The 26,148-nt window shown below is 43.4% G+C and overlaps 1 protein-coding gene across 1 annotated transcript in view; it reads right to left on the bottom strand.

The window, feature by feature from the left end:
• MBTPS1 (membrane bound transcription factor peptidase, site 1) overlaps window positions 1-26,148 on the bottom strand; it is a 45,723-nt gene that overhangs the window by 10,826 nt on the left and 8,749 nt on the right. The window contains exons 4-18 of the mRNA XM_015406110.1: window positions 24,659-24,862; window positions 22,836-22,946; window positions 21,840-21,949; window positions 20,607-20,723; window positions 19,553-19,620; window positions 19,116-19,218; window positions 16,966-17,117; window positions 15,002-15,163; window positions 13,488-13,632; window positions 10,089-10,277; window positions 8,025-8,197; window positions 7,569-7,684; window positions 6,428-6,584; window positions 5,464-5,588; window positions 4,521-4,598 (exon numbers count right to left, since the gene is read on the bottom strand). Of these exons, the coding sequence (XP_015261596.1) occupies window positions 4,521-4,598; window positions 5,464-5,588; window positions 6,428-6,584; window positions 7,569-7,684; window positions 8,025-8,197; window positions 10,089-10,277; window positions 13,488-13,632; window positions 15,002-15,163; window positions 16,966-17,117; window positions 19,116-19,218; window positions 19,553-19,620; window positions 20,607-20,723; window positions 21,840-21,949; window positions 22,836-22,946; window positions 24,659-24,862 (2,010 nt within the window). The remainder of the gene's footprint in view (window positions 1-4,520; window positions 4,599-5,463; window positions 5,589-6,427; window positions 6,585-7,568; window positions 7,685-8,024; window positions 8,198-10,088; window positions 10,278-13,487; window positions 13,633-15,001; window positions 15,164-16,965; window positions 17,118-19,115; window positions 19,219-19,552; window positions 19,621-20,606; window positions 20,724-21,839; window positions 21,950-22,835; window positions 22,947-24,658; window positions 24,863-26,148) is intronic.

Genomic DNA, 26,148 nt, shown 5'->3' with positions numbered 1-26,148 from the left:
TTATCCAACAGTCTCTCTCTTCTTCTGTGCAAATGTTCTCCCTGCCTCCCCTCCCCCCGCTTCTTTCATGAATATGCAGTAATGCCAATCACATGAAAGAACCAGGATAGCAGTTACCTATAGCTCACTGAGTGGTTGTCTGCAGAACCTTACATGTACAAGCCAGCTGTAGGAAATCCCATAGCTTCTTAGACGATGTGATGTTCCCCATTCCCCTCCTCTGATGGTTTTTCCCACCTAGGCTTCACATGAGAAGAGACCGGTAGTATCCTGTTCCCTCAGTTCCCCCAAGGAACTCTCATCAGTTATAGTAAAGAGATTATGGAAAGACAGGAGGATGTGTGACTATTCAGTGCATATCAGTCACAGAGAAGCACCAGCCCATTTTCATCACTGTGGTCTCTGTGTAGCCCCACATAGGATACTACTACTGAGTTACTTGGCAGACAGAAGATGGAAGTGAGGCCTTTTCCACCTCTGCATCTCATCCGTGGTTGATAACTAGGGTATAATGTCCAATAAATATCTTTACATGCTTCAGACATGAATGGACCACACTGAGGCATTATATAGTTCTCTGAACAGGGACTTCTTTCAGGAAGGCAACTGAAGATGACAGAGTTCTGGAGGAATGAGCCTGAAGTTGCAACCCTACGGTAGACTTCTGCTGACAGCACATTTTTATTAGAGATATTATCCATCTCTTCTCCACCCTTTCTAAAGTGCCACAGTTAACACAGAAAAAGATGGGGATCCATTCCAAACTCAAGATCTTTGTAAATAAAGATCTTCTAACATCCAATGAGCAAAGAACTCTTTCACTGTCATATTTAAATTCTGAAAATGAATACAATATTCTGTTTGCTTGAAAGTCTTAGATCTTCATTTGTTGATCTCCTGCAACATGACCAACGATGTATCTTATGGTGTTCCTGACTCTGAATACAACTGCACTGATATGGCTCAGAAATGATGCTTTCTTGCAGACAGGGGCCGCACTTTGAGTTGGTCAGCTCTAGCTCTTTTTATAATGTCTTTTTCCAATGGATCTCCATTTGTGCTGGAACACCCTAGTTGAATCTGACCAACAGGGACTGGTATCACATGCACATGGTAGGGATCGATCCCTACAAACCACTATAGACTCACGGCCCCAATCTTGCCTTGTCCAGAACAACACAAGGAGCTACAGACCACAACTTCTTCCTGGACTGCAGCTGCAGTTACACAAACCATTGGTTTGCCTCTCCTTACAATTGCCATTCCTTTCATATTGACACTGAACCAGTAAATCCAGTCCCCAAACCACAACAGCAAAGGAATGATTATCCTTATCAATTTCTTACTCCCAAGCTGACAGGATTGTCCCTATTTGTACAGCAGCCAGGGACAGGCGTTCTGGGGATTAGAATCAGCCTGCTTTATCTGTTCCCATTTCAATTTATCAGTGCTCTTTTGTCGATCTGGTCCTTGAGATCATTTCAGCTTTTCTTTGTCTTCAATAAAGGTGGTGTTTTTCCTCTGTGCTTGGTCTCTCTCTTTTTTTTTTTTGCCATCAAGTCGCAGCTGACTTACAGCGACCCCGTAAGGTTTTCAAGGCAAGAGATGAACAGAGGGGGTTTGCTATTGCCTGCCTCTGTGAAGTGACCCTGGTATTCCTTCATGGTCTCCATCTAAATACTAACCAGGGCTGACCCTGCTTAGCTTCTGAGATATGACAACATTTGGCTAGCCTGGGATACCCAGGTCAAGGCGTGCTTTGTCTTAGTTTTGGCTTTTAAAGAAGATATGAAGGACAACTCCGATATGAAAGATTATTCCTCTTCTGCTGTAAAGAGAACCATTTATCTGAGCTCTGGAAGTGCCTTCTTTGGTTCCAAGCCTGGAGCTGACAGAACCAAGACTGAACATGACAGCCTCTCCAAGGTGGTGGTTCTTAAGCAATGGCCACCACAGCTTGCTGCTAGGACCTTTTCACACAGTGCAGCTTGATGTTCTGTTGCAACATGCTTTAGAGACAGACTGATTGCACACCTGGCATTTAGCAACATCTTGAACAGATAAGGACAAGGGAGCCGTTGATGGTCATATGACTCTGAACCCACAATCTTCAGTCCTTTAAAAGGGGTTTTTTTTTAAAAAAAAAAATCATTTCGGTTCTAGAACATTATTTTATCAAAGGCCGACAAAGGAGATATTCAGAGTAAACTCTGACATGACGGCTCTTTGGGTCAGCAAAGACAGGACTGTGGAAACTGGGGTTTTACCCCTCCTTCTGCACATGACACTCAGAGGGGGTAAAACACTGCTACAGGATGGGGAGGAGAGCCTAACGCTCAAAGAAGCTACGGAAACTGGTCTCCACAAGCACCATGCCCATGTGCATGTGCAGAGACCGAGACAATGAAGACATGGTAAAGATGAATAACATGAACATAAAAACCTTGAACACAAACTTCATTTACACAGGAAACGAGGTGCTTATTTTTATAATATGATGAGGTAGAGGGGGTTGTTTTAACAGTCTTTTAAACATCAAATAATTGTAGGGGCAAACCCAACCATTACCCTGACTCCCCAAGCACAGAAAGATTAGTACAGAAGGCTTTTCATTTAATTGCAATGAAATATACACACGTACTCCAATAGGCATGCAGTGAAAAGTCTGAAGTGGCCACCAAATGAGTTTTATAAACAGAACCGCAAAAGTTTCATAAAAGTAAATTATTTTTAAAGTCATTTATATAACTTAAATATATTTTTTAAAGGAAAAAACCCAGTTTTGTAAATCTAAATAAGTTTCAAAAGGATCAGGAAGCAGAATATAATACAACTAAATTGCCTGCATTTTTCCTTTTGTTTCAGCAGAAGATAAGGGCAAACACAATGAGCAGAGAGCAAAAAGAAAGGAAGATAAATGTTTTAACCAAGTACTTTCTTATTATGGCTGCAACTCACAGATTTTTCCCCCCAGTCTTATATCAGTGGTTCGGCATAAAAGAAAGAAAATTGGTTGGCTCATTGCAGATACTACAAAAACACAACCTCACGTCACCCTCTCTTATTAAGAGAATTTGAACAAAGGCCCCCAACCCCCACCTGAATGAGGAAAGCAGCTTGCCAATTGCTTTTTCAACCCCTGTAAGTTTCTAATAGCAGCTTCTGATGTAACTCGTTAACCAAAATTTTTCACTGTTTTGAAGAGGAGGGACCCTAAACAAGTTGTGGGACCGACAACCCACTCTTTTCTAAACAAAGACCACCTCCCGACATGTTACCTGTATACCTTCATAATGCCCCTGTCTCAACACATGCAGGCTATACCATCAAATTATTATTTTCTTTATTAGATTTTATCCTATCCATTCCCCAAGACGTTCAAGGCAGCATTTATAGTTTCTTCATTTCATCTTTTCGATAACCCTGTGAGATATGGTTAGGCAGAACATTTGTGACTGGCCCAAGGTCACCTAGAAAGCTTCTGAGGCACAGTGGGGATCTGAACCCAGATCTCCGTTGTCTTAGTCTAACATGCTAACTGCACTAATTCTCATTACTAAAGATGCAGGCTGCCGCTAAAAGAAGCATCTGTCTCAAGATCTCCCTGATTCTCTAGCGAGCAGCAACAGCTATCCTACAACCATGACAATAGGTCTTTCTCCAAGTCTCCATAACTTACTGCCTCTGATGTGGGAAAAGAAATAAACTACTAACAGTGCAAGAATAAGCAGAGTTACAATCTTCTAAGTTCATTACATAAGAACATAAGAGAAGCCAATGTTGGATCAGGCCAATGGCCCATCTAGTCCAACACTCTGTCACACAGTGGACAAAAATACCAGGTGCCATCAGGAGGTCCAGCAGTGGGGCCAGGACACTAGAAGCCCTCCCACTGTTGCCACCCCCCCAAAGCACCAAGAATACAGTGCACAGCTTGCCCCAGACTGAGAGTTCCTATATATACCTTGTGGCTAATAGCCACTGATGGACCTCTGCTCATTGGGCTTAGAAGGTTCCAGCTGTGCTTTAGATATAACATTGTGTTACAAGAGATCAGAGGAGAAAATCAACACAGGGGTACTGTTTTCAGTAGCAGCCCTGTCTTGTACCATGTAATTCTGTTGACCCACACACACACAAGTAGTCAACAATAGTGTGCCGTGTTAAAGCTTTAGCTGTGTGTTGAGATGGGGGCATTATATAGGAAAGATTTGTTTTGCTTAAAAAATCTAACTGGCTTCGGAGATCCTCTTGCAGAATCTGGCAACAACGAACATGGTATGTTTGGAAAAGAAAGGAAAAATAGCTAGATCCAGACAAAATTTTCCAATGGCAGAAGGGAACTTTCCTACCTTCTCCCTCTCACTGCAGCCATGAAATGCTATTCTTGGGGGACAGGGGGCCCTGAGGAACGACGTGAAGGGGGGTTTGCAGGGGAAAGTGGGACTTTTATACCACCAAGCTCAGTAATGACTGACTACCTACACAAAGGGAATGTAAAAAGAAAGGCAGCCCTGTACCTTGATCCTTAAAAGTCTGTGCGATTACCACGCCATCTTCTGGAAACTTTGCAATACTGCAACCCGAAGCATAGTTCACTACAAAAAAAAAAAAGATCAAATGCACAGGAATGATATATAATGCACTCATTTTTATTATATTTTAACTAGAAGCCTGGTTCATTCAAGTTGGCTGCATGCTCTGAACCTTACTGCCCTTTTGAAATTGGATTCCAATACTGAGGCAGCTCTTTAAGAGTCATACAAGCGTACTTTTGTTAGGCGTAGCATTTCCAATCACTGCAAGGGTGGCAGATTTTGTGACTGAGGGATTTCCATCTTCTGCATGTGCCTTGAGAAGTTCAGGGGCAATCTTGGCTTCTAGACCAGACAACCCCCCGCCCCACTGGGCTATCCAACTCACATTCTTCCATTCTCAGCATACAACCTCTCCTGTCCTTGGCCCCTTTCTCCTTGGCCTCCACATTCCCTAATCTCATGCTTATTTATTTAGATATTTATATCCCACTTTTCTGCCCAATGATAACCGAAAGTGGCTTACATCCTTCTCCCCCCTCCCATTTTATCCTCATAACCACCTTTGTAAAGTATGCTTGGACAAGAGAAAGTGACAGCCCTCGGGGCAGACAGCGAACTTCCATGGCAGGGTGGGAATTCGGACCCGGGTCTCCCTGATCCTAGGTCAACACTCTAACCATTATACCGCTCTACCTCTCCTTCTCCCTCTTCTCAGGCCGTATGTCCATTATTCACATTCCTGCTCCTCAGTCCGCTACCTACTCTATTCACTGCCCGCCTTCAGCCTCCATTTTCCTTAAACTTCTGGGAACTCACTCCTATTTACCCACAGACTATTAATTATAGCACCTGTTTCACAGCATGGGCAGCTGTTTAGGTAGACCCGACCTTACTTGCCAAGTATCAGTGAGTCCTGTTTACTTACTTTCATGGCTCGCCATGGTAAAATCCCCTTCGTACAACCCGTCACTAAAAGCCATGCCCCAAACAGAGAGAAGATCATTCAGAGCTGGGATATTGGCTCCTCCAGTATCAGGCATCCACCACTGCCTGTGGAAACAGTAGCACAGCAAAGATGGTAAGAACCCAGGAAATTTGGCCATTTCGCTTGGGGCAAGCAAGAACGTCCAATATCCACACTCAGATCAGCAGGCGCTAAAGACCACAGCGTTCTCTTCAGCACCAAACTCCAGATTTGCAAATAGGCTTATACACTTGGATATATGCCTACTGTAACCAACTATCCAGGTAAGTGTCAAACTCCCTTTGGCAAACTTTAAAATCCCATCTTTGGTTTGTTAAAGATTCAGGGTGTTTTCTCTTCTTCTCCTCTGTATTGGCTTTAAATCTATATAAAATAAAACTTCACTAGATGGCACCACAAAGCACTTGAATAGGGGGGATTTGGTGAGTCAGAGAGACATGGGTCAGGGGCTGCGGCCTGGCATGCAAAAGGACAGACTTTCTACTTCCACTTTGAAGAGCTCAAGTTGCAGCTGGTATAAAGGCATCTTCATATGTTTTTCTGACATTCTTGATAAAGAGAAACTAACCCTTCAGTTCTTCAAAAAAATTAAGCTGGCTAAACTGGTTTCTCTTTAATGATTGCTCCATTTCCACCCTGCTTATTAATTGCCAACTGTTTGGGGGGGGGGGGTTGACAGGGAGAACAACAGCCATTTGATCCTTGACAGTGTCATGTTTGATTTATTTTACTTTATAGAAGGTTGCACACATTTGCAGCGGCTGTTCTGAACAGAACTTCAGAGAGAAATATTGGGATTTAGCATCTTCAGCGTCCCATTAACTTTCCGCCTCAATTCTGAATCTCGAAATGGCCAAAAGGTAAATCACTAATAATCTGCAGCTATTCCAAAAGATCCCGTTACCTTGTATTCTCATCATAAAACTTGACCTTTCTCATCACTGATGTGTTGTACCAGTCGCTGAAGACTATGAGGGACAGACCATTATCAATGTCCCTCCTCAGCTTAGTGATTTCTTCAGGAAAATACTCTTCCTCGCTGTCCACCATCAATAAGGTCCCTGAGGCAAGAACAGAAAACAGTTCAGAAATGAGAAAGCTATTGTGGCATTCTCCTCCTTCCACAGATTATCTGCGGGACAGGTTTAAAATATAATGATTACTTTAATAAAGAAGAAAAGTTACTGTAGAAGCTTCTCTATTAGCATTTATATTTATCGCAAATGACAGGATCCTGTGCATCTCTTTCACTAGCTGAGGCACTCCCTTTTGGGTGGAAGCGGCCTTCCCCAGAGTCCAGATCTTGCATTTGAGGGAAAACCTGAGGAAAACTCCTCTACGAGCAGAATTCATTCCAGGGGCTTGGATCTGCTGAGTGGTTTTTAAATTTTTCCTCCTTTGAAAGGAAGACTTCTATGCCAGGTCAGAAACTTACGAGCAGCTCCCAACATCAGAAGACATTTACCACACAGTGCAAGTTTTAAAAATCCCTTGGGCATGCGGAAGTAATGGTGTGGGTCTGGGAGACCGAGATGACCAAAACCTCTTGCTTGATTCTGGCATTGCCCACAGGTGTATTATCACAAGCATATCTCTTCTCTGACCCTTCATGGAAAGTTGGAACAGACCTTCTGGGCATAAAATCAATCAAGATTTTCATTCAGTGTCTTCACTGAAATAACATTCAACATCTCTTTGGCGAACAGGGAAATAGAAGGGCTGAGCAAAATCTCTCAAGTTTCAAACCCAACATTTACAAATCTATACCAACACTTAGTCTGACGTCATTAGTTTGAAAAGCAAGAAGGATCCAGCCCTGTTCAAGACAAACTTTCCTGACTGAGTCCACACAATCTCATGCCATGGGCTTATGAATATTAGACATCCAAGGTTCCATTAGGCTATGTCATTTCTTCTCACACCATTAAAAACGTAATATGTATAAGGATGGCATGTTACGGTAGGAAACACTTCTGTAATCCTTCAAGAGCTGCACTTTAAGCTAAGCTTCAGGGAAGACCAAACAAGCATGCTCCAAGACTTACCATACTGACTGGCATCAAAACACGTAAATGGGGAGCCCAGAACTTCAACAAAATAGCCCATGCTTCTCAGATGCTGGTACATATCTCTGAAGTTTGTATGAATGTGATCACCATTCCTAAGAAGTGTTTTTTAAAAAAACATTAAAATATAACCTGATTTGCCACAGGGTTCCATTCTACCACTTTAAAATAACACTACATATTCCCTGGTTTCTATGAATGTGGTCACCATTCCTAAGAAGTTTTTTTCTTAAATGTTAAAATATAACCTGATTTGCCTCAGGGTTCCGTTCTACCTATTCAAATAATGGAGGTCAGATGCAATGACTCTCTTTCACTAAGACTACTGTTGCTCCTAGAATAGGGGAGGGAAACCAATACGAGGAACAGAATCTGACTTTTGGGCTATTGCCCTTCACTGATGGGTTAGTATTGCATAAAAAATAAAGTACCCACCAATCTAAGGGATCGTTCTTCATCCTCAAATTATCCCTTGGGAAATACCCAGGTGGATAGCGAAGATTGTGATACTGATCCCACAGGACTCGCTTGCTCCGAGGGGGAGTCGGGATCACTTTCACTTTTATGGGGAGTTTCACTGTTGAAGTCTGGTCGGCACCAGCTTTCAACTGAAAGAAATGGAAAAACAAGACAGAAACCCAAGCATGAGGAAATTCTTCCTGCAAACACAGCCAAATTTACAGCATGCGCTCCTGAGAATGGTTTGGATCCCGCTGGCTTCTTCACTCAATCTCACCCAATTTCTCCAACTTACTAGAAGAAGAGATTGGATTTATACCCCGCCCTTCACTACCCGAAGGTGTCTCAGAGCGGCTTACAAACTCCTTTCCCTTCCCCTCCCCACAACAGACACCCTGTGAGGTGGGTGGGGCTGAGAGCTCTGACACAAACTGCTCTTTTTCAAGGACAGCTGTGCCAGAGCATGTGACTGACCCAAGGTCACATCAGCAGGTGCAAGTGGAGGAGTGGGGAATCAAACCCGGTTCTCCTAGATTAGAGTCCGCGCACTTAACCACTACACCAAACTACAGCTCTCATTCCACATGGCTTCTGTCCATGCAGGTCCCTTGATCCTCAGCATAGTCTTCTGGGGCGGCTGAAGGGGACCCCTATTTCCTTTGCCACCTGGCTGGATCCAACCCATTCATTTTGGTTCAAGTGACCAGACGCACACATTGCATCCCGCCCACCATCCTCACACTCCAAGTGCCCCACAGGGCATTGTCAGATATGGGAAAGTAAGCCTTAAATCTCAAATTAGCTATGGAGCTCACTAGGTGGAACTTGGCCATGAAACTAACTGTTCCATACAACCTGATCTATCACACAGGGTTGTTCTGAAACCGAACGGCACAGTGTCAGCACCTGGGACAAAAAAGTAGGCCAAATTTTCCCCTGATATGACTATACTATTTCTAATTAAGAGAAGAGATTGGATTGATACCCCGCCCTTCACTTGGAGTCTCAGAGCGGCTTACATACTCCTTTCCCTTCCCCTCCCCAACAGACACCCTGTGAGGTGGGTGGGGCTGAGAGAACTCTGACACAAACTGCTCTTTTTCAAGGACAGCTGTGCCAGAGCTTGTGACTGACCCAAGGTCACATCAGCAGGTGCAAGTGGAGGAGTGGGGAATCAAACCCGGTTCTCCCAGATTAGAGTCCGCCCACTTAACCACTACACAAAACTGGCTTTTTATCTTTTTTTTTTTAGTACATAAGGTATCCTGTGATCCGTAAACTGACTCAAGAACCTACAATGGCTGCAGAGGGCACAATGTATGTTGTTTAAAACGGAAGGAAGGAATGAATACAAATGGCAGTTTGGATTACAAGCTACAGTCCAAACTGTGTGTGACTATCCCAAAGAGGCTTTTGTGATTGGGCTTCTTGCTTTTACCTATTGGATGCTGTTGAGCAAATTGGACTTCATTTATTTAAAAGAGCTATACCAGCTGACCCCAAAAGTGAGTTTTGCAAACACAGTGGACAGCCACTACATCACTGTTAACAACAAGACTGGACTTCAGGGCAAAAGTTCAAGACCTCAGCAAAGGAGAGAGAGAGAGCTGAGCTTCACCCTCTTTGCTATATCTCCTTCTCCCATTCTAAGAATTCCAGTTCTCAGAACGCAGGACGTTAATGATTCCCCACCCCGGACCATTGCCCAGAGTCTAAAATAATCTAACTGCACTGCAAGAATCTCACAGTACTTCCTGATATCCGAGGCAACAGAAAAAAACAACCTCAAATACTGTCACATAAATCAGCTTTTCAGGATCAGAAACAGAAAACAACTAGCCTATGTTGCATCTTTCATTACATTCCGGGGTTCCAACAGCAAGAAAGACCCATTACAGGACGATACTTCCTTGTGCTCCTCTCCCCAAACAGAGCAGTTGGTCACCCACAAGAACAACAATTGCACATCCATGGGAAGCAGTCACATGTGCTGAGCAGAACGTTCTCAAAGCACCAGCAGGAAAAGGGAGTCCGGCTTACGTCGTTTTCTGCAGGGGAAGAGACCGTGATCATGACGTGTCCTTGGGCGATGCCCTCCCAGGAGGCTGCTTTCTTGGCTGCGGAGATGGAGATCGCTAGGTACCCTGACCAAGGCCACAAAACAGGGGAATAGGAGAAAGCCACCTCGATGTAATCTCCATTCTGCGGTAGATAAGGCTGCCAGTCAGGCTGTATGAAGGAAAGAAAAATTTAATCTGGTTAATTTTTGCACAAAGCTGATCTATGTTATATTGGGAGGGGAAGCAAAGAATTGCACTGCCAGGTCGCGCTGTTATACATACAGACCTGGTGCAGACCTAATGCATATTGTGGTTTGCAAACAGTGAGCAAGGCAAGGGAGTACATACTAACGCCATCTCTCTGTCTCCTCCTTAACTGCATCTTTAGCACAGGGGGTCCCCCAACCTTTTTGAGCATCCAGGCACCTTTGGAAATCTGACACAGAATGGTGGGCTCACCCACAAAATGGCTGTCACAAGAGACAGAGCCAACCATAAAAAGTCAGGGAGTGAAGTTAGGCATAACTCTGATTGTAGCTCTTCAGAATTTCAGACACAGAAGCTCTGTTTAACAGGATGCTTTTTTTAATGAACATATTGCTTAAAAATATTTTCTTGCATACACTCAAGTACATACATTGAGCTAGCCAAGAAACACACATTTGTCAGTATCTGTCAGATCTCCAATGGCCAATCAGAAGCTTTGCTGGCCCCACCCACTTTCTGAAGTGCCTTTGGCAGGCACCAGAAAAAGTATCAGTGGGTGCCATGTTGCTTTAGCATTAACACCAGCAGAGGTGCTAACCAGAGTTTCTCATCTTAAACAGGGTTTGATATAGTTTGCAAACTGGTTAGTGTTGACTAAGGGTAATGTAGATGTTGCTCATCATCATCACCACCACCACCACCACCACGACCATCATAACCATCATAACAATGATGGCTATTAACTGCATTTATAGCTTGCCTTTCTCACAGAGAATCAAGGTGGGTTACAAAATATAAAAAGCAATGCTATCAGACAGCAAATAATTAAGGCCTACAAGCAAAGGGAGGCAACAATTTACACTGGAAGGGAGGGGATCGCTTTTTAACAAGGCTTCCTAATTGGTCAGCCACAGACTGCAGGCAGGCAACCAGCATTACATCAGTATTGATCAAACCGGAGTGCAAAGTCTCTGGATCTCTTCACAGTTTTCCCTTCAGCAGCGTCAGTATCCAGTGAGATCAGTTGCAGCCCAGCTTTTAAAGGGGCTGTATTACAGGCTGACAGAACCAAAGAGTGTCCAGCATCCAATGAAGGAGCACCCAAAAGTCTGGTCTCCAGGCCAGTGAGATTTCGGACTTGTTCTGATGATCAGACGCCTACCCATCCCAGTGACGTAGCAGAAGTTTTTGCTAGTCCCCTCAATTTCAGAAACAATTTGCATTGTGTTCTAAGGAGTTCCTGTTTGAAAAACATACACATGAACACGTGAAGCTGATTCCTTATGAGGAATCAGACCCTCCAACCCTCAAGGTCAGTATCATCTACTCAAGCTGGCCGTGGCTATCCAAAGTCTCATGTTGAGGTCTATCTTTTTAAAACTGGAGAGGCTGGGGATTGAACCTGGGACCTTTGACATGCCAAGGAGATGCCTCACCACTAAGCCATGGCCCCTTTCCCAAACTACAGCCCCTTCCCCTTCGGCATGCTGAAATAGTTGTGTGGTTCTTGAGATGCTGATGAGAGATATGCAAAGGTGGTATCTCTGTAAAGAAATGTAAAATTTAGAGATTTTTTTTTTTTTAAAGAAACCTATTCCGGAAGCACAAACACATCCATCTTCAAACACCAGTTATATTAAAATGATTATAAGTGTGATATAACTTCTTTTAACAAACTGAGATACTTTTAATAGCAAATGAAACTACGTAATAGCAAAGGCTTCGCAAAGTATCTGAATGCAGTCTTCTATTCTGTCATAAATGCAAACGTTAACTCTCTCCCCATTGTTACGAGACAGACTCATTTATGAATTTATATCTGATACACAAGCAACACACACGGACTGTGCACATTTATTTGTATACCATAAGCCAAAGAAAGCTGTTTGCAATACCTATGCTGAAAGAGAGACAAGCTTCACATAGGGAAAGACTTGCCTGCCTTCTATGTTAATGAAGCATGCACACATTCAGCTAGCAAAGGACTGTGGGAACAAGAAGCACATGGTTTGCCATTGTGATCAGAGAACAACAACTTGGAGACAGAGATCCCCCATTGCTGGAGAGACAAGGCATCACGTATAGCATGGACTGAATCTGCATTTGTGTGATAGCATCTTGTTTACAGCATCCTGTGTTCCTGGGAAAGGCCAGCTTCATCTGTACTTCAAAGGAGATACAGGAAGACCACATTTCACACCTAGCCAAATGGTAGTCCATGAGATAGAGGATAGAATTTCAATTACCCCTCCCATAGGGAATACCTGCCCTCTTCCACATGCAACCAATCACGGTAGATTATGGGATGGACCTAAAGAAACGTGGGATCACGAGCTGGCAGGGTGCCACTCACCTGGAGACTCCACTATATAAGTAAAGACTCAAACCCGAAGTCTTTGCTAGCCACCTTCCCCTCTACGACCTCTATGTCTTTACCTCCCCTATTGTCCAGCTTCCTATCCAACAATCCTTTGTCTACCTTAAGATCTCGTGGACTGCAGCCACTGAGGTCCGCATGCTGCTGGCTGGTTCTAGCAGGTGTGATTTAGATTAATCCCCTAGGTATCATTTCTACCACATTCCCATTGCAACAGAAAAGATTTCCAGAATAGGTGAGTATAAATCGAAATAGCTACCTTTACCCATCTAAGTAACCAAGAAACTATTTTGTATTCTTTTCTGTAACTCTAAAGGACCTTGTATGCTTGTGACATGAGAGACTGATGTTTTTGTATGCTTGATATTGAAATCCTTCAGTAAAAGTCTATTTGTTTTGGAAAAACACCTGTGTGGACTCAGTTACTGGACTCCTAAATTCAAACAAGACCTCCGTAAACACTGGCTAGAACTCACGTTAAAATATAGTTAGCCATTTGTTGTAAAATTAGAGCATTTGGCGTAACACCATTAAAAACAAAAAAGGAGAGAGAGACCAGTGGTTAGTTTGCTATTTTGCTCTCCAGATCACTGAACCACAGATGCTTCAGAGAACCAAGATAACCCAAGTATGTGTTTGCCGGATTTATTTTTAGTGGGAATTACTGAACTGGTGCCACTTGATTTTAGGCCTATACAGGGAACTGGTATGATAGCCTCAACGAAAGACATACAGGTTTCTGAATGGTAGCTGCCCTTCCAAGTTTAGCTACACCACAGCACTCTCAGGTCCTACCTTGTCTACGATTCTTCCAGTGACTCCCATTCCATTAAGGATGGTGACGTTCACAATCGTTGGCATGCCTCCATAATAGATCGGCTGGGAACAATAGGGCCACATGTAGGGACATTCTGTCAAGTCGACATAGCTTGGACTTAGACTGAACAGACAAAGAAAATGAATAAATGTTTAAAAGAGCAGAAAATACAAACAACTGCCTTCATACTCCCCAGAGAATCTCAGGTTGTAAATATCATGATTAAATCAAGATGTAATTGAACATATAATATAATAATCAATGTCTAACAGTTAATATATTAATATTAATAGTAACTAATGGTAAAAAGGCTAGGGTCTAATATATAGTATATAAAAATCTTCCTAATATTAGGTATTTTAAATGTCTGTTAAATGCTCTGTATTTACTCTGATGTTGATCATCCTTGTTATGAATAAGTTATAGGTTAATACATATCTATATCTCCCCCTTTTCCCTTGCTTTCCTGTATCCCTATTTTAATTTAAAATAATAATCATCATCATAAAAAGAATACATTTGAAAAACACAAAGTGAACATTCAGAGATGCTCATATTGTTTTAAGTTAATATGGTAGGAAATAATATGGCAGGTAGGAAAAAAGAGTAAAACTGTTCAGAACTCAAATAGCCAATTGGCAGCCCCTTCTGCCCCTCACCCACTGCAGACAATTTTATCTGGTCCTTTGCTGGCTCTACCGGATTTTAATCAAAAGGCAGCTAAAAGTTATTCAGTAGTTTCACACATATGTAAAGTTTTGCTTATTCATTAAATGCATACCCAGCCTATTGTAAGTAATACTCAAACAGGCTGGAATCCTCACTCTGCCATGGAAACTTGCTGGATGACCTTGGGCCAGTCCCTCTCTCTCACCCTAAAGTACCGGTGTTGTTAAAAAACAGAGAAAGAGGGAATGACATATCCACCCACAAAGAAAGGGTGGGGAGGAAAATGTGCTAAATAAAAATAACTGAAGCAAACCTTCCTTGGTAAAACTGCTGTTACGGTGGGTTTTCATACTGCCTTGCAGAGGCCAGCTAGGTCGCCTGCTTGTTTTCTCCTTCTCTGTGCAAACAAAAACCTTTTTTTTTCAACAAAACTCCAGTGTAAAAAAGTTCAGAGTTGGAGGAAGAGAAGAAGAAGAGTTGGATTTATACCCCGCCCTTCCCTCAAGAGTCTCAGAGCGGCTTACAATCTCCTTCCATTCCTTTCCACAACAGACACCCGGTGAGGTAGGTGGGGCTGAGAGAGTTCTGTGACTAGTTCAAGGTCACCTAGCTGGCTGCATGTGGAGGAGTGGAGAATCAAACCTGGTTCTCCAGATCAGAGTCTGCCGCTACACCGAACTAGCTCTTACCCACTACCCCGAACTGGCTCACTACACCAAACTGGAAAAAACCAGAAGCTAATAAAGGTCTATAGAAAGAAATAATTCAGAGAAAGTCAACCTGCAGCAAAGAGACTAGTATTGACAGATTACGAAGTGCTCACCTGGCCTGGGGCTTATAGCTGTTGAGAATCTGGTAAGCCCTGAGTAGATCCAGTTTACCATGGCCTTGCTCAAACATGTTGACTCCAGGAAGCCGGCGTGCTGATGCAATCAGAGCCTGTTTCATACTAGCTGGATTCACCATTTCACGCTTCTGAACTGTGCTAAAATTGAGAAACACTTGAAATGTTATACTATCCAACAGGTGCTATACTGAGGCAGCACAGCCAAAATGATAAACTTTATCACTGAAAATCTAAGCAAGATAGTTGATCTTTTACTGCAGACATTTGCATAGGGCAGATACCAGAAGCACTGACACTTAAAAGAGAATGCCAAAACATCTGACTTCATTCTGTTCACCTCAGGAACAGAGTGCACCCATTTTGTTTCTTTTGTCATCCATCAGGAGTTAGACTGTCTGCTTAACAGCCTGATCCTGTGCATGTTTACTCAGAAGCAATGCTTCCTCTAAGCTGTGGAATCTTGTGAGCAAAAATTCTACTTTTTACTGGCATTAAAGTTGTAAATAAGCGATTTGGCTACTGCATAAATTAGCTTGCTCTGGAGCCATCCTTCCTGAGCTAAGACAAAAATATGTGAGCTGGAGGCTAAAAAACCGTGAGCTAACTCACACTAACTCAGCTTAGAGGGAACACTGCTCAGAAGGAAATCCCACCAGCTCTGATGGCATTTATGTGTTCAAACCTGTTTCTAAAATGTTTCGACAGGGAGATATTTTGTCCTTTACTGACTAGTCTGAATTATAACACTAAAACAACAGAAATGGCAGCAGACAGCATGGAATGGTAAAAATGGCAATGGAGGTGAAAATTTCAAAAACTAGTGTCATTTTCATAGGACAATGAAAGAAAGTCATTCGGATGACTAAGAGCTGATAAATGTGAGTGTTAAATAAACAAGAGCCCAATGGGCCAATGAAGGTTTTTTACACCTTAAGAATCATTTGAGGGAGGGGAAGGCAAGGCTACTGCACTCTGCGTGTGAATCTTGGTGCTAATGCTTTGAACCCTACTGGACGAGATACTGCCAGTTCAAATCTCATCTTAGCCACAGACTCCTCGCCCTCCCTGTGCATTACAGGGATGATGCTGCCCTTCCTTACGGAATTGTTCTAAGAATTATGGTGATCGTGTATTAAAGAGTGCTCTGAACACTCAACAAAGGGCCACACATTTCCACTCTTGGCGAACTCAGCTTCCCTTGACATCTGGAACTGCTTCCCACAGTTACAAACAAGTTTGTCCCAAGACTGTGGTTAAAGTGCTGTCAAGTCGCTGCTGATTTATGGCGACCCTATAGGGCAGGGGTGGCCAAACTGTGGCTTGGGAGCCCCATGCGGCTCTTCCACACATATTGTGCGGCTCCCGGCAGAGCAGCTGGGGAAGCGAAGGGGGGAGTATGCTTTCCTTCCTTCCTTCCCCCCTCCCATCTATCTGCTTTCTTTGTTTCTGTCTTTCTCTTCCTTTCTTTCTTTCCACCTCTTTCATTCTTTCTTTCCACATCTCTATTTCTCTCTCTTAGACAAATAAATATCATTATCAAACAAACAAATACCATTGAACAAATAAATATCATTATCAATATTTCCCCCCTTTTGTTTTTACTTTTGGCAGTCTCGTTTAATGTTAATAAAAGGCAAGTTTGCATATTTTCCAGTAAAAACGTATGTGTAATATTTGTTCATGTCTTGCACCTCTCAAACATCTGATGCTTATTCTGTGTGGCTCTTATGTTGAGCAAGTTTGGCCACCCCTCCTAGAGGGGTTTCAAGGCAAGAGAGGAACAGAGGTGGGTTTGCCATGGCCTGCCTCTGTGTAGCGACCCTGGACTACCCTGATGGTCTCCCATCCAAGTACTAACCAGGGCTGACCCTGCTTAGCTTCTGAGATATGAGATCAGGCTGGTTCATTAATAAAAGCTAGTGTAAATTGAGCCCACCTACCTTACTAGCAGAGTGACAGCACCTGCCACGACTGGGGAGGCCACGCTGGTCCCGGAGAGGGAGCGGCACCCACCTTTCATACCAGACCCTCTCACTCCGGAGCCATAGGTGACTATATCTGGCTTGACTCGACCGTAACCTCCAGGCAATTCCTTGGGAGGGAAACAGAAGGAAATGCAACATGGGTAGCTATGCTGGCACTGCAGCCTTCAGCAAGACAAGAACTCCTTGGCCTTTAAAACCACCCAAACATTGCCACAGCTTTGCTGCTCCTGAGAAGGTGACTGAAGCTTCCTAGTAACCTTAAAGCCCACAGCTATAGACCAGAAGCTCTCTCAGTCTGCCATCAAAAAATAATAGGGTAATATATGCTTATCTTGGCACTGGAGGGTAGAAACTGTCACAACACACCAATTCATTACTGCTGGTGGATCGCCATCATCGTAACATTCATTCAAGCAGAACGACTAACGATGGGGGTAGATGGAAGTTGTTACAATGTGGATGGATAGGCTGCGATATGACAAAAGACTAGCACCATAGTATTCATTTGTTTTCTTCATTTATACCCTGTATTTCTCCCCATGGGAAACCAAAGCAGCTTAATTGGTTCTCCTCTCCTCATTTTATCCTCACAACCAATTTGTGAGGTGTGTAAAATGTTAAGTGCCATCAAGTTGTAACTGAAAACCCTGTGGGGTTTTCAGGGCAAGAGACATTCAGAGATGGTTTGCCATTGCCTGCCTCTGCATAGCAACTCTTCTTTGGTGGTCTCCCAACCAAATACTAACCTGGGCTGACCCTGCTTAGCTTCCAAGATCTGATGAGCTGTAGCTAGCCTGGGCCATTCCGGTCTGGCCCTTGTAAGGTAGGTTAGGCTAAGAGAGAGTGACTGGCCCAAGGCCACCCAGCAAGCTTCCATGGCAGACCAGAGATTCAAACCTGGGTCTTCCAGATCCTAATCTAAGCACTACATCACACCGGCACTCTGTATTTATAGCTGTATTAGTAACAAAAAGCACCCAGAATGGGTATATGCAGATAGAGCTGTATACGTTCATTTGGAATCTTGCAGGGGGGATCACCAGAGATAAGGAGCAAGTTTTGTCCCCAACCCAGCAGTATCCACTGACACATCCCTTTGTGGGAGTACAGAAAGGTTCATGAGTACCCCCATAGGAATGACCCAGCAGGCAATGCTACACTTGGAGCGCTGTTGGGCCAAGAACAAAACTTGCCCTTCGGCACTGCCAACTGTACAGGGATTCCATAGCAGAAAGGGGGAGGGAAACTGGTCTCTGTATACAGGGCCCACCGACCCACTTGGCCTCTAGGCATCCTTGCAAGCCTTCTTGTCCTAATGCTGGGCATTTTGCTAGCCATGAACAATGGGTCCTAGCCAGTGTTCCCTCTAAGCTGAGTTAGTGTGAGCTAGCTCACAGTTCTTTAGCCTCCGGCTCACAGATTTTTGTCTTGGCTCAGGAAGGATGGCTCCAGAGCAAACTAATTTATGCAGCAGCCAAATCACTCGCTCACACCTTTAATGCCAGTAGCTCTCAGAGCAGATTTTTTGCACACAAGACTCCACAGCTTAGAGGGACTCCTAGCCACATACAATGATGACAAAGTGATCTTAATTTGTATTTTCCCACTATGCAGAAATGGCTTATTTATAGTCCACGTTGTTCCAAAGGTTCTGGGCTGATAAGTAGGGGAAGGAGATCAGCAGAACAACACGTCACAAAAAGCAATGGTTTCCCTAGCCTTTTCCAACTTAACCCTAAGGTAGGTCTCGCTGTTTTTACTCAAGAGGAAGACCAGGCTTGTTTTTCTCCCAGGAAAGCATCATCATTATGTACAGTTTAAAGTTTTGTGTAAAACATTTTTTAGGAAGGACTGTCTTATATTCAGTGTCACCTTCCTTTACAATAAATATAGTGTGATGCTTACAACAAGATGAGGCTGGTCTTGATTCCTAAAAATATCTGTTCTTTAACTGACGTAGCCTTGTGAAGCTTAACTCACCACTGAACAATCCTAAGCATCACATAAACAGCATAAGCCCATAATACTAGATTTTTTTTTTGTTTGGAGTGATGAAGATGCACATTAAAGGAGGAGGGGAAGGAGGAGAATTTGTAGATGCTAACCCAAGTGGTCATTCCCCTGGATGAAAACCGTGCTATATTATCTTCAAAGTCAATGCCGCCAACCCCAATTACATCCATTTGGTCAGCAGGGTTGTTGAGAGTTCTGAAACAAGAGAACACACCCAGTGAGAGAATCCAGATTAATGACTACTTCAAAAGAAACAGGCTTGTAAAATAACCTTTTTATAAGACACAAGAGGTTCCCCCCACTCCACAAAAAAAGACTGCAATCCTATGCACAATTTCCTGAGAGAAAGACCTGATGGAAACAATGAAAAGAGTTTAACTTTGGGAGAAAGGGCAACCTTACCAAGGTCATTCTAAAAGTAAAAGACAAAACAACATCTATGTCATTTCAGAAGGGAAAAAAATAGTTTGTTTTCTGGGAGTTACTGCAAAAGAACGCAGTCCTTAGTCAACATTGTCGAAGTGCTTACCCATACAATGGGCCATCGTTTCCAATAGCAGAGACCATGATAACATTGTTTGCCGTCAGCTCCCAAACCTATAAAATTAAGAAATGAGAGTTTTTGAAACATCATATGTTACAGTCATGAGTACAGAAAAGGGGCTTTTCAATGCCCTTCAAACCACTGCCACGGAGTGCCACAGTTGCAGAACATCCACTCAGATGAAATCCTCACTAACCTAGAGGTTAGTCTGCTCTTTAGGGTGCTTGCCGAGCAGTCATTGCAGGAAATGCCAAGTCAGGTTTTCATGCTGTCTGATTCTATACTACCGCTGCTTCTTTTAATTATCTGTATTGAACTTTCATATGTTGTCTATTCTGCAAGCTACCCTGCATTTTTGAGGAAGGCGCAGTATAAATTTTGTAAATAAAAAGTGATGGTTTCTGTACAAATCTGGCAGGAGCAAAATCATTCTGCAAACAGTGCTTAATGTTTCAGGCATTATTTTGGAGTGTTCAAAGTACTTTACGACGTTATCTCGGCCTCCTTATAACAACCTTTTAAAGTGGGTCAGGTTTATTCAACCCATATGTGGGTCTGAGGCTGCAGCTTGTTGCATTCTTCCAGGGTCACAAGTGATCTCAACATTCACCTATTACTACGGGGATTTGGGCAAGGAGTGGCCTTTTAGGCATCGTTCACACCATCACAGAACTCTGTGTTCATACTGTACCAACTGTGTCATGTTCTCTCATACAAAAAAAAGGCCTAAACAATCCATACAGAAAACTAGTAAACTGGGGAGCAGGGTGAAGCCAGTTTTCTGAGTGATTTGAGGGAGAGGAGACCAGGAACACATTTGATCCAGCAAAAAGTTAACTCCTTAATGGTCTGATTCTATAAAGAAGATCTACTAAATAGAATGATGCTATTCTGCTAAAACAAAGGGATCACTCATCTAACACTAGGGCTTCCAAAACAGTAGATAAAGTCAGAAAATTCTTTTTTTGGGGGGGGAGGAGAGTCCAGAAATAAAGATGCCGCTGCCCAAAGGGATTCTGTTTTCCCTCTTCATACAAACCTTGTCAACAAAAGGATGATCCATGAAGTCTGGGCCCCCAATACTGAGGTTTAAGACATCTATCTTCTTTAAGATGGCATAATTAAAGGCATCCAGAAACCAAGACGTATACGAGACCTAATTGTGAAAAAAAACCTGTTTGATCACTAAGCAGTGTTAAGGAAACATTTTTTTAAAATTGTTTGAAATGACATAACCTCTGCAAGATCAGTTTTTGCTAGATACTGGAAAAGGAACACAACTCCAAATAAAGAGGAAAAATAAAGAGGTTGGAAAAAAACAAAGGAATGTGTAGAGTTGAGTAACCTAACTTCTGTGTTTCACGGTAAGAAGTTAGGTAAGTTTGATAAATGGAATTCTGACTAGCATGGTGGAATCAACTGAATTATGTCTAGATGATTCATTTATACAGTTGGAGATGAATTTGTAAAGCTTTATATTCACTAAATAAAACTTTTATTAGAAAAAGAAGAAAGACATTAAAAACAGACCCTGCATCCGCTCCAATAGAATGCTCAAATAAGCTACCCCAAAAAACGATTCTTATTGAATTTTCTCTTCATCTATTTTAGTTTTAAAATGCCATTTTATTTTTAAATGTAATACAAAAGTGTACATATTTCATGCTATAAACTTTTTAAAAAATGGACAGAACTGTGGCAGGCAGTTTGAAAATAATAACTCTGCCCCCTGCACAGATGGTGTCTCCAGCATGACTTTATCCTCATCACAACCCTGCAAGTTCAGTTAGGCTGAATGATACTAATGGAGTTCCATATAACCTATCAACTTTGTGTCCAGAATGAGAACCTGAATCCAGATCTCTCCAGCACAAGTCAGGTACTCAACATACTTGCTTGAATACAGTAAACTGAATACTGCAGAATGGAAGTAAAATAATTTTTAAAAATATATATCCTCTCTCTTCAATCAAGGCTGCTTACAATAACATAAATAACACACTTAAAACAGAACAGATGAATCCCAAAATATTTGCCCAGAGAAAATGCAAAATACAAGCTCGAACACACAAAGCACAGTCCTATGAAGAATTACTCCAAACTAAGTCCAGTGGGCTTCATCTGGACAAACTCCACACAGGACTGCGCCATCAAGTCTTCCCCTTTCAACGAACAGGAGCTTACAGCCAGAACAAAAGGCCAATTCCCAGCCTTTAGTGAACTGAACAGCATGTTTAATAACATGTCACTGCAGTCAGTTTAAGGAACTTACCTGGTTGTTAGTGAAAACTCGAAATATGTGGAGCTCTGAGTCTGGTGCAAACCCTTGGCATTCTCTCATGCTAGCTATCACGCCTGCGACAAAAGTCCCGTGGCCCAGGCCTGTTGAATAGAAGTGGCAGGTGAAATATGACTTAAAACATTCTGCAGTCACTGTCATAGTAATTTTAACAATAACCTGGGTGCACCAACACCCTAGCACTGATGATCCAAACTATTCAAAGAAAACTTGCTACACTTGTCTCTGCAAAAAAAATAAATTGTGAGACTTCTTGAAAGCATAAAATAAATTACGAAATAAATTAAATAATCCCCACTGATGAAAAGAAGTGAGAACACAAAGTGTAAGAAAAATAAATTTCTAAGTTTTGAAGCAGAATTATAACTCTACCCATCAGCTGGTTACGCGCTCTCTCTCTCTCTCTCTCTCTCTCTCTCTCTCTCTCTCTCTCTCTCTCTCCCTCCCTCCCTCCCTCCCTCCCTAAGAGAAGCCAATGTTGGATCAGGCCAATGGCCCATCCAGTCCAACACTCTGTCACACAGTGGCCAAAAATACCAGGTGCCATCAGGAGGTCCAGCAGTGGGGCCGGGACACTAGAAGCCCTCCCACTGTCCGTCCCCCCCCCCCAAGCACCAAGAAGACAGAGCATCTCTTGCCCCAGACTGTGAGTTCCTATCCATACCTTGTGGCTAATAGCCACTGATGGACCTCTAATCCATACACATTCCTTCTCATACACAAGTACACAGGCCTGAGTTAGGCGGTGACACAAACCAAGAAATTTATTTCACTGCAATATCAAATCAGAGCATCTGGACCTAACCCTGCTCACTGAGCCAAAGGTTGTGCCTCAAGGGCTCCCAAGGCCAAGGAGGATTAGACTGCCTGCTGGAGGGAGCCAACATTCCAGTCTTGCCTCAAACATCTACAACTGCAGCGTGGGGACATTTGCCAAGCTTTATGTCAAGAATAAACAGTCAAATTCACCATCGTCCAAGGTTCTCTCGTTCGTCCAGTTGGTTCTCTCTTTTACATTCTTGAAGTGCGGATGTTTCTCACTCAGTCCAGTGTCAAATACAGCTACTCGTACTCCAGCTCCTATTTGTATAGATAAGGAGTTATGAAGTTATATCCAAATAAGAGATATTTCTTCAGAATCTTTTAAAGGCTTATGTGTGTATGCAACTGGGCTTGAGGAGATAATGTAACGCATATCAACTGCTCCTCTCAGTTGTACGGCAATGCACAGAGAGCTTATTAAATTTATTTTCTTGTACAGAATCTGTACCCTTCCTTTCTGCCCTCATAAGCACCAACAAGGCAGCTGAAAAATTTAAAAAGATACATAATACAATCATATTCACTTCCCCTGCCAAAAAATCATTAAAACCAGAGCAACAAAAACATCAAAACAACAACATTTGTCAGGAAGCAGGGATTCCATTTGACAGTAAAGTCTTCACCCGCTGGTAGCAGGTGACAACCGAAGGAGACAGAGAAGTCTCCCTGGGGAGAGAGTCCAGAGTTTTGGTGCTAAAACTAAAAAGGCCCTTTCCTGAGGTGCCACTCACCTAACCTCAGAAGGCAGGGACACTTGAAGTGGGGCCTCCAAAAATGACCGCAATAGTTGGGTAGGTTCGTAAAGGGATAAACTATATAATCTCATCAGTCTAAAAAAAAACCCTGTAATGAGAACAATTCAGTAGGTTCCACCTTGAGGGATTTGCTTTCTGTTGCAAACAAAAACAAAACATTGAAGCTTGTCTTTCCACAACAAGTTACAATGCTATTGAAAAGAATGTCAATGTTTATACAGCAGAAGATCAATGTCATACAATGGAAAACAGACTTGCTTGACTTATTTTGTTGTGGCTTTCTCATGTGGAATATTAAAACACTGAACAGCTTTACAATTAGCTCCTCCTTACAGAATCTGAACCTACACAATAAATCTATAGTAGCTTTATACCAGTTCAACCGTCATGGCTTCCCCAAAGAACTCCAGGAATTTTAGCTCAGAGAGGGTACCATGGAAGGACTCCTAACCAGTGTTCCCTCTAAGCTGAGTTGGTGTGAGCTAGCTAACAGTTTTTTAGCCTCCGGCTCACACACTGTTGTCTTAACTCAGGAAGGATGGTTCCAGTCGAGAGCAAACTAATGTATGCAGTAGCTGAATCACCTGCCTGCTCACAACTCTAATGCTGGTAGCTCACAAAGTAGAATTTTTGCTCACAGGACTCCACAGCTTAGAGGGAACATTGCTCCTAACCCAGCCGTACAGACTATGATGACTTTTGATACCAGTTTAAGTCCCTGGTGTAGGCATGCTTTAAGACTTGGCAGGACTGCGGAGTCCTAAGGTACACATTCCGCTGATGTATGGGACCACTATTCACAGGCTAGCTATCTCTGTAAGACAATGATCATGCTGGGAAAAGTACTTCCACTAAACTATGCAGCAGTCCAATCAGCTATACACTTCCCGTACTTATGTATACTATTCATAGCTTTCAGCAAGACAAGAGATACTTGAAAAACCTGGCCCTAACCTGGATAGCCCGGGCAAGTCTGGTCTCATCAGATCTTGGAAGCTAACCAGGGTCGACTCCGGCAAGTACTTGGATGGGAGACCTCCTTGGAATACCAGCAGTCGGGAGGCGGGGGCAGGCTTTATTCAGCCACCTCTCTGAATAACCTCCAGGCCTCCAATAGGGGTCAGTCGAGGTCGCCAATACTTCCAGGTACGCGCATGTGCGCGCACACACACACATGCACATTTTTAAAATATCAAAGAAAAAGAAAAGACATACCTGAAAAACCCATTTGCCAGAGCACATCTGCCTGAAGCGTCTGAGCAACTTGTCGGGGTATAGCTCTCAGCAAACGCCTACTCGAGTGCCTGCCAGTCGCATGCCAAAATCCAGAGCCCAGCGACAAACTCGCTCTTCTGAGAGGACGAGAGGACTGCCACTTTTGGGTCCATCGGGTTTCATTGCACGGAAATGCTGGATCAACTATGCATTTTGAGAGTTGTGGAAAGATACATGGAGGTTATTTTCATTTTTACCAATATTTATACTGATGCCTATTCCACCTTAATAACAATTTCTCATGAACTGTATAAGCAACTTTTCTGTCTCTATCATCCTAACAGGTATATATTTCATTTAGTAAACTCTTAGTCTGTCTCTTGCAAGTTTGCCTACATATGTTTATCATATAGGGTTGCCAACTGGCACTTACCCTTCCGGCGGGGGACTCCAGTTCGGCTCTCGGCGCGTGTGCGTGCACGCTGGGGTGGGGTTCCCCCCGGGGCCCGATTCCCTGGCGTCGGGGAACGGGCCTCTGGGGCGGGGGGATTTCCGCCTCCCAGGGGGATTTGGCAGCCCTATTATCATACCAGATCAAAGAGCCCTTAGATACACCCCATACATCAAAGCCACTTCCTAACACTGTCACATTCTAATGTGACCCAAAAAGGAAACCAAGATGAGATATGAATATGGGACCCTGACTGTGGCCCATGGAGTACCCCGCCCCACATCTAAAGATGGAGCGTGGCCCAGCAGCCTCAGAGCCATCCACACTTCCTACTAGGGCTTTTGCCTTGGTGCCAAGCGTGCTGCTGCTGGGACAGGCCCACTGGACCAGAGACAGGGGGAGGACCAAATGGTGGAGCTCCTACCCACCACCCCGGTCTGCAGGGTGGAAGGTGGCCCCAATGCAACCAGTGGAGGACTAGCCCAGGAATATGCCCAAGAGGCCTCAGACTCCCTGGGCTCAGGGAAGAAGAGTTGATTTTTATACCCCGCTTTTCACTACCCAAAGGAGTCTCAAAGTGGCTTACAATCTCCAGTTTGGTGCAGTGGTTAAGTGCGCGGACTCTAATCTGGGAGAACCGGGTTTGATTCCCCACTCCTCCACTTGCACCTGCTGATGTGACCTTGGGTCAGTCACAAGCTCTGGCACAGCTGTCCTTGAAAAAGAGCAGTTTCTGTCAGAGTTCTCTCAGCCCCACCCACCTCACAGGGTGTCTGTTGTGGGGAGGGGAAGGGAAAGGAGTTTGTAAGCCGCTCTGAGACTCCAAGTGAAGGGCGGGGTAGAAATCCAATCTCTTCTTCTTCTTCCTTCCCTTCCTCTCCACACAACAGACACCCTGTCTGGTAGGTAGGACTGAGAGAGCTGTGACTGACTCGAGATGTGAAGGCCCGGAAAAAAAATCAGAAAAAATCGGGGGGGGGGGGGGAAGGTTTTTTCCCCCTTTTTTTCCCTGAACCTTTTTTTTTTTTTTCCAAAAAAT

Source organism: Gekko japonicus, unplaced genomic scaffold (assembly GCF_001447785.1).
Source record: "Gekko japonicus isolate JY-2015 unplaced genomic scaffold, Gekko_japonicus_V1.1 scaffold757, whole genome shotgun sequence".
In the NCBI taxonomy this organism is placed as follows: domain Eukaryota; kingdom Metazoa; phylum Chordata; class Lepidosauria; order Squamata; family Gekkonidae; genus Gekko; species Gekko japonicus.
The sequence above is the reverse complement of the archived record's forward strand: the minus strand, read 5'-3'. Positions and strand labels throughout refer to the sequence as shown.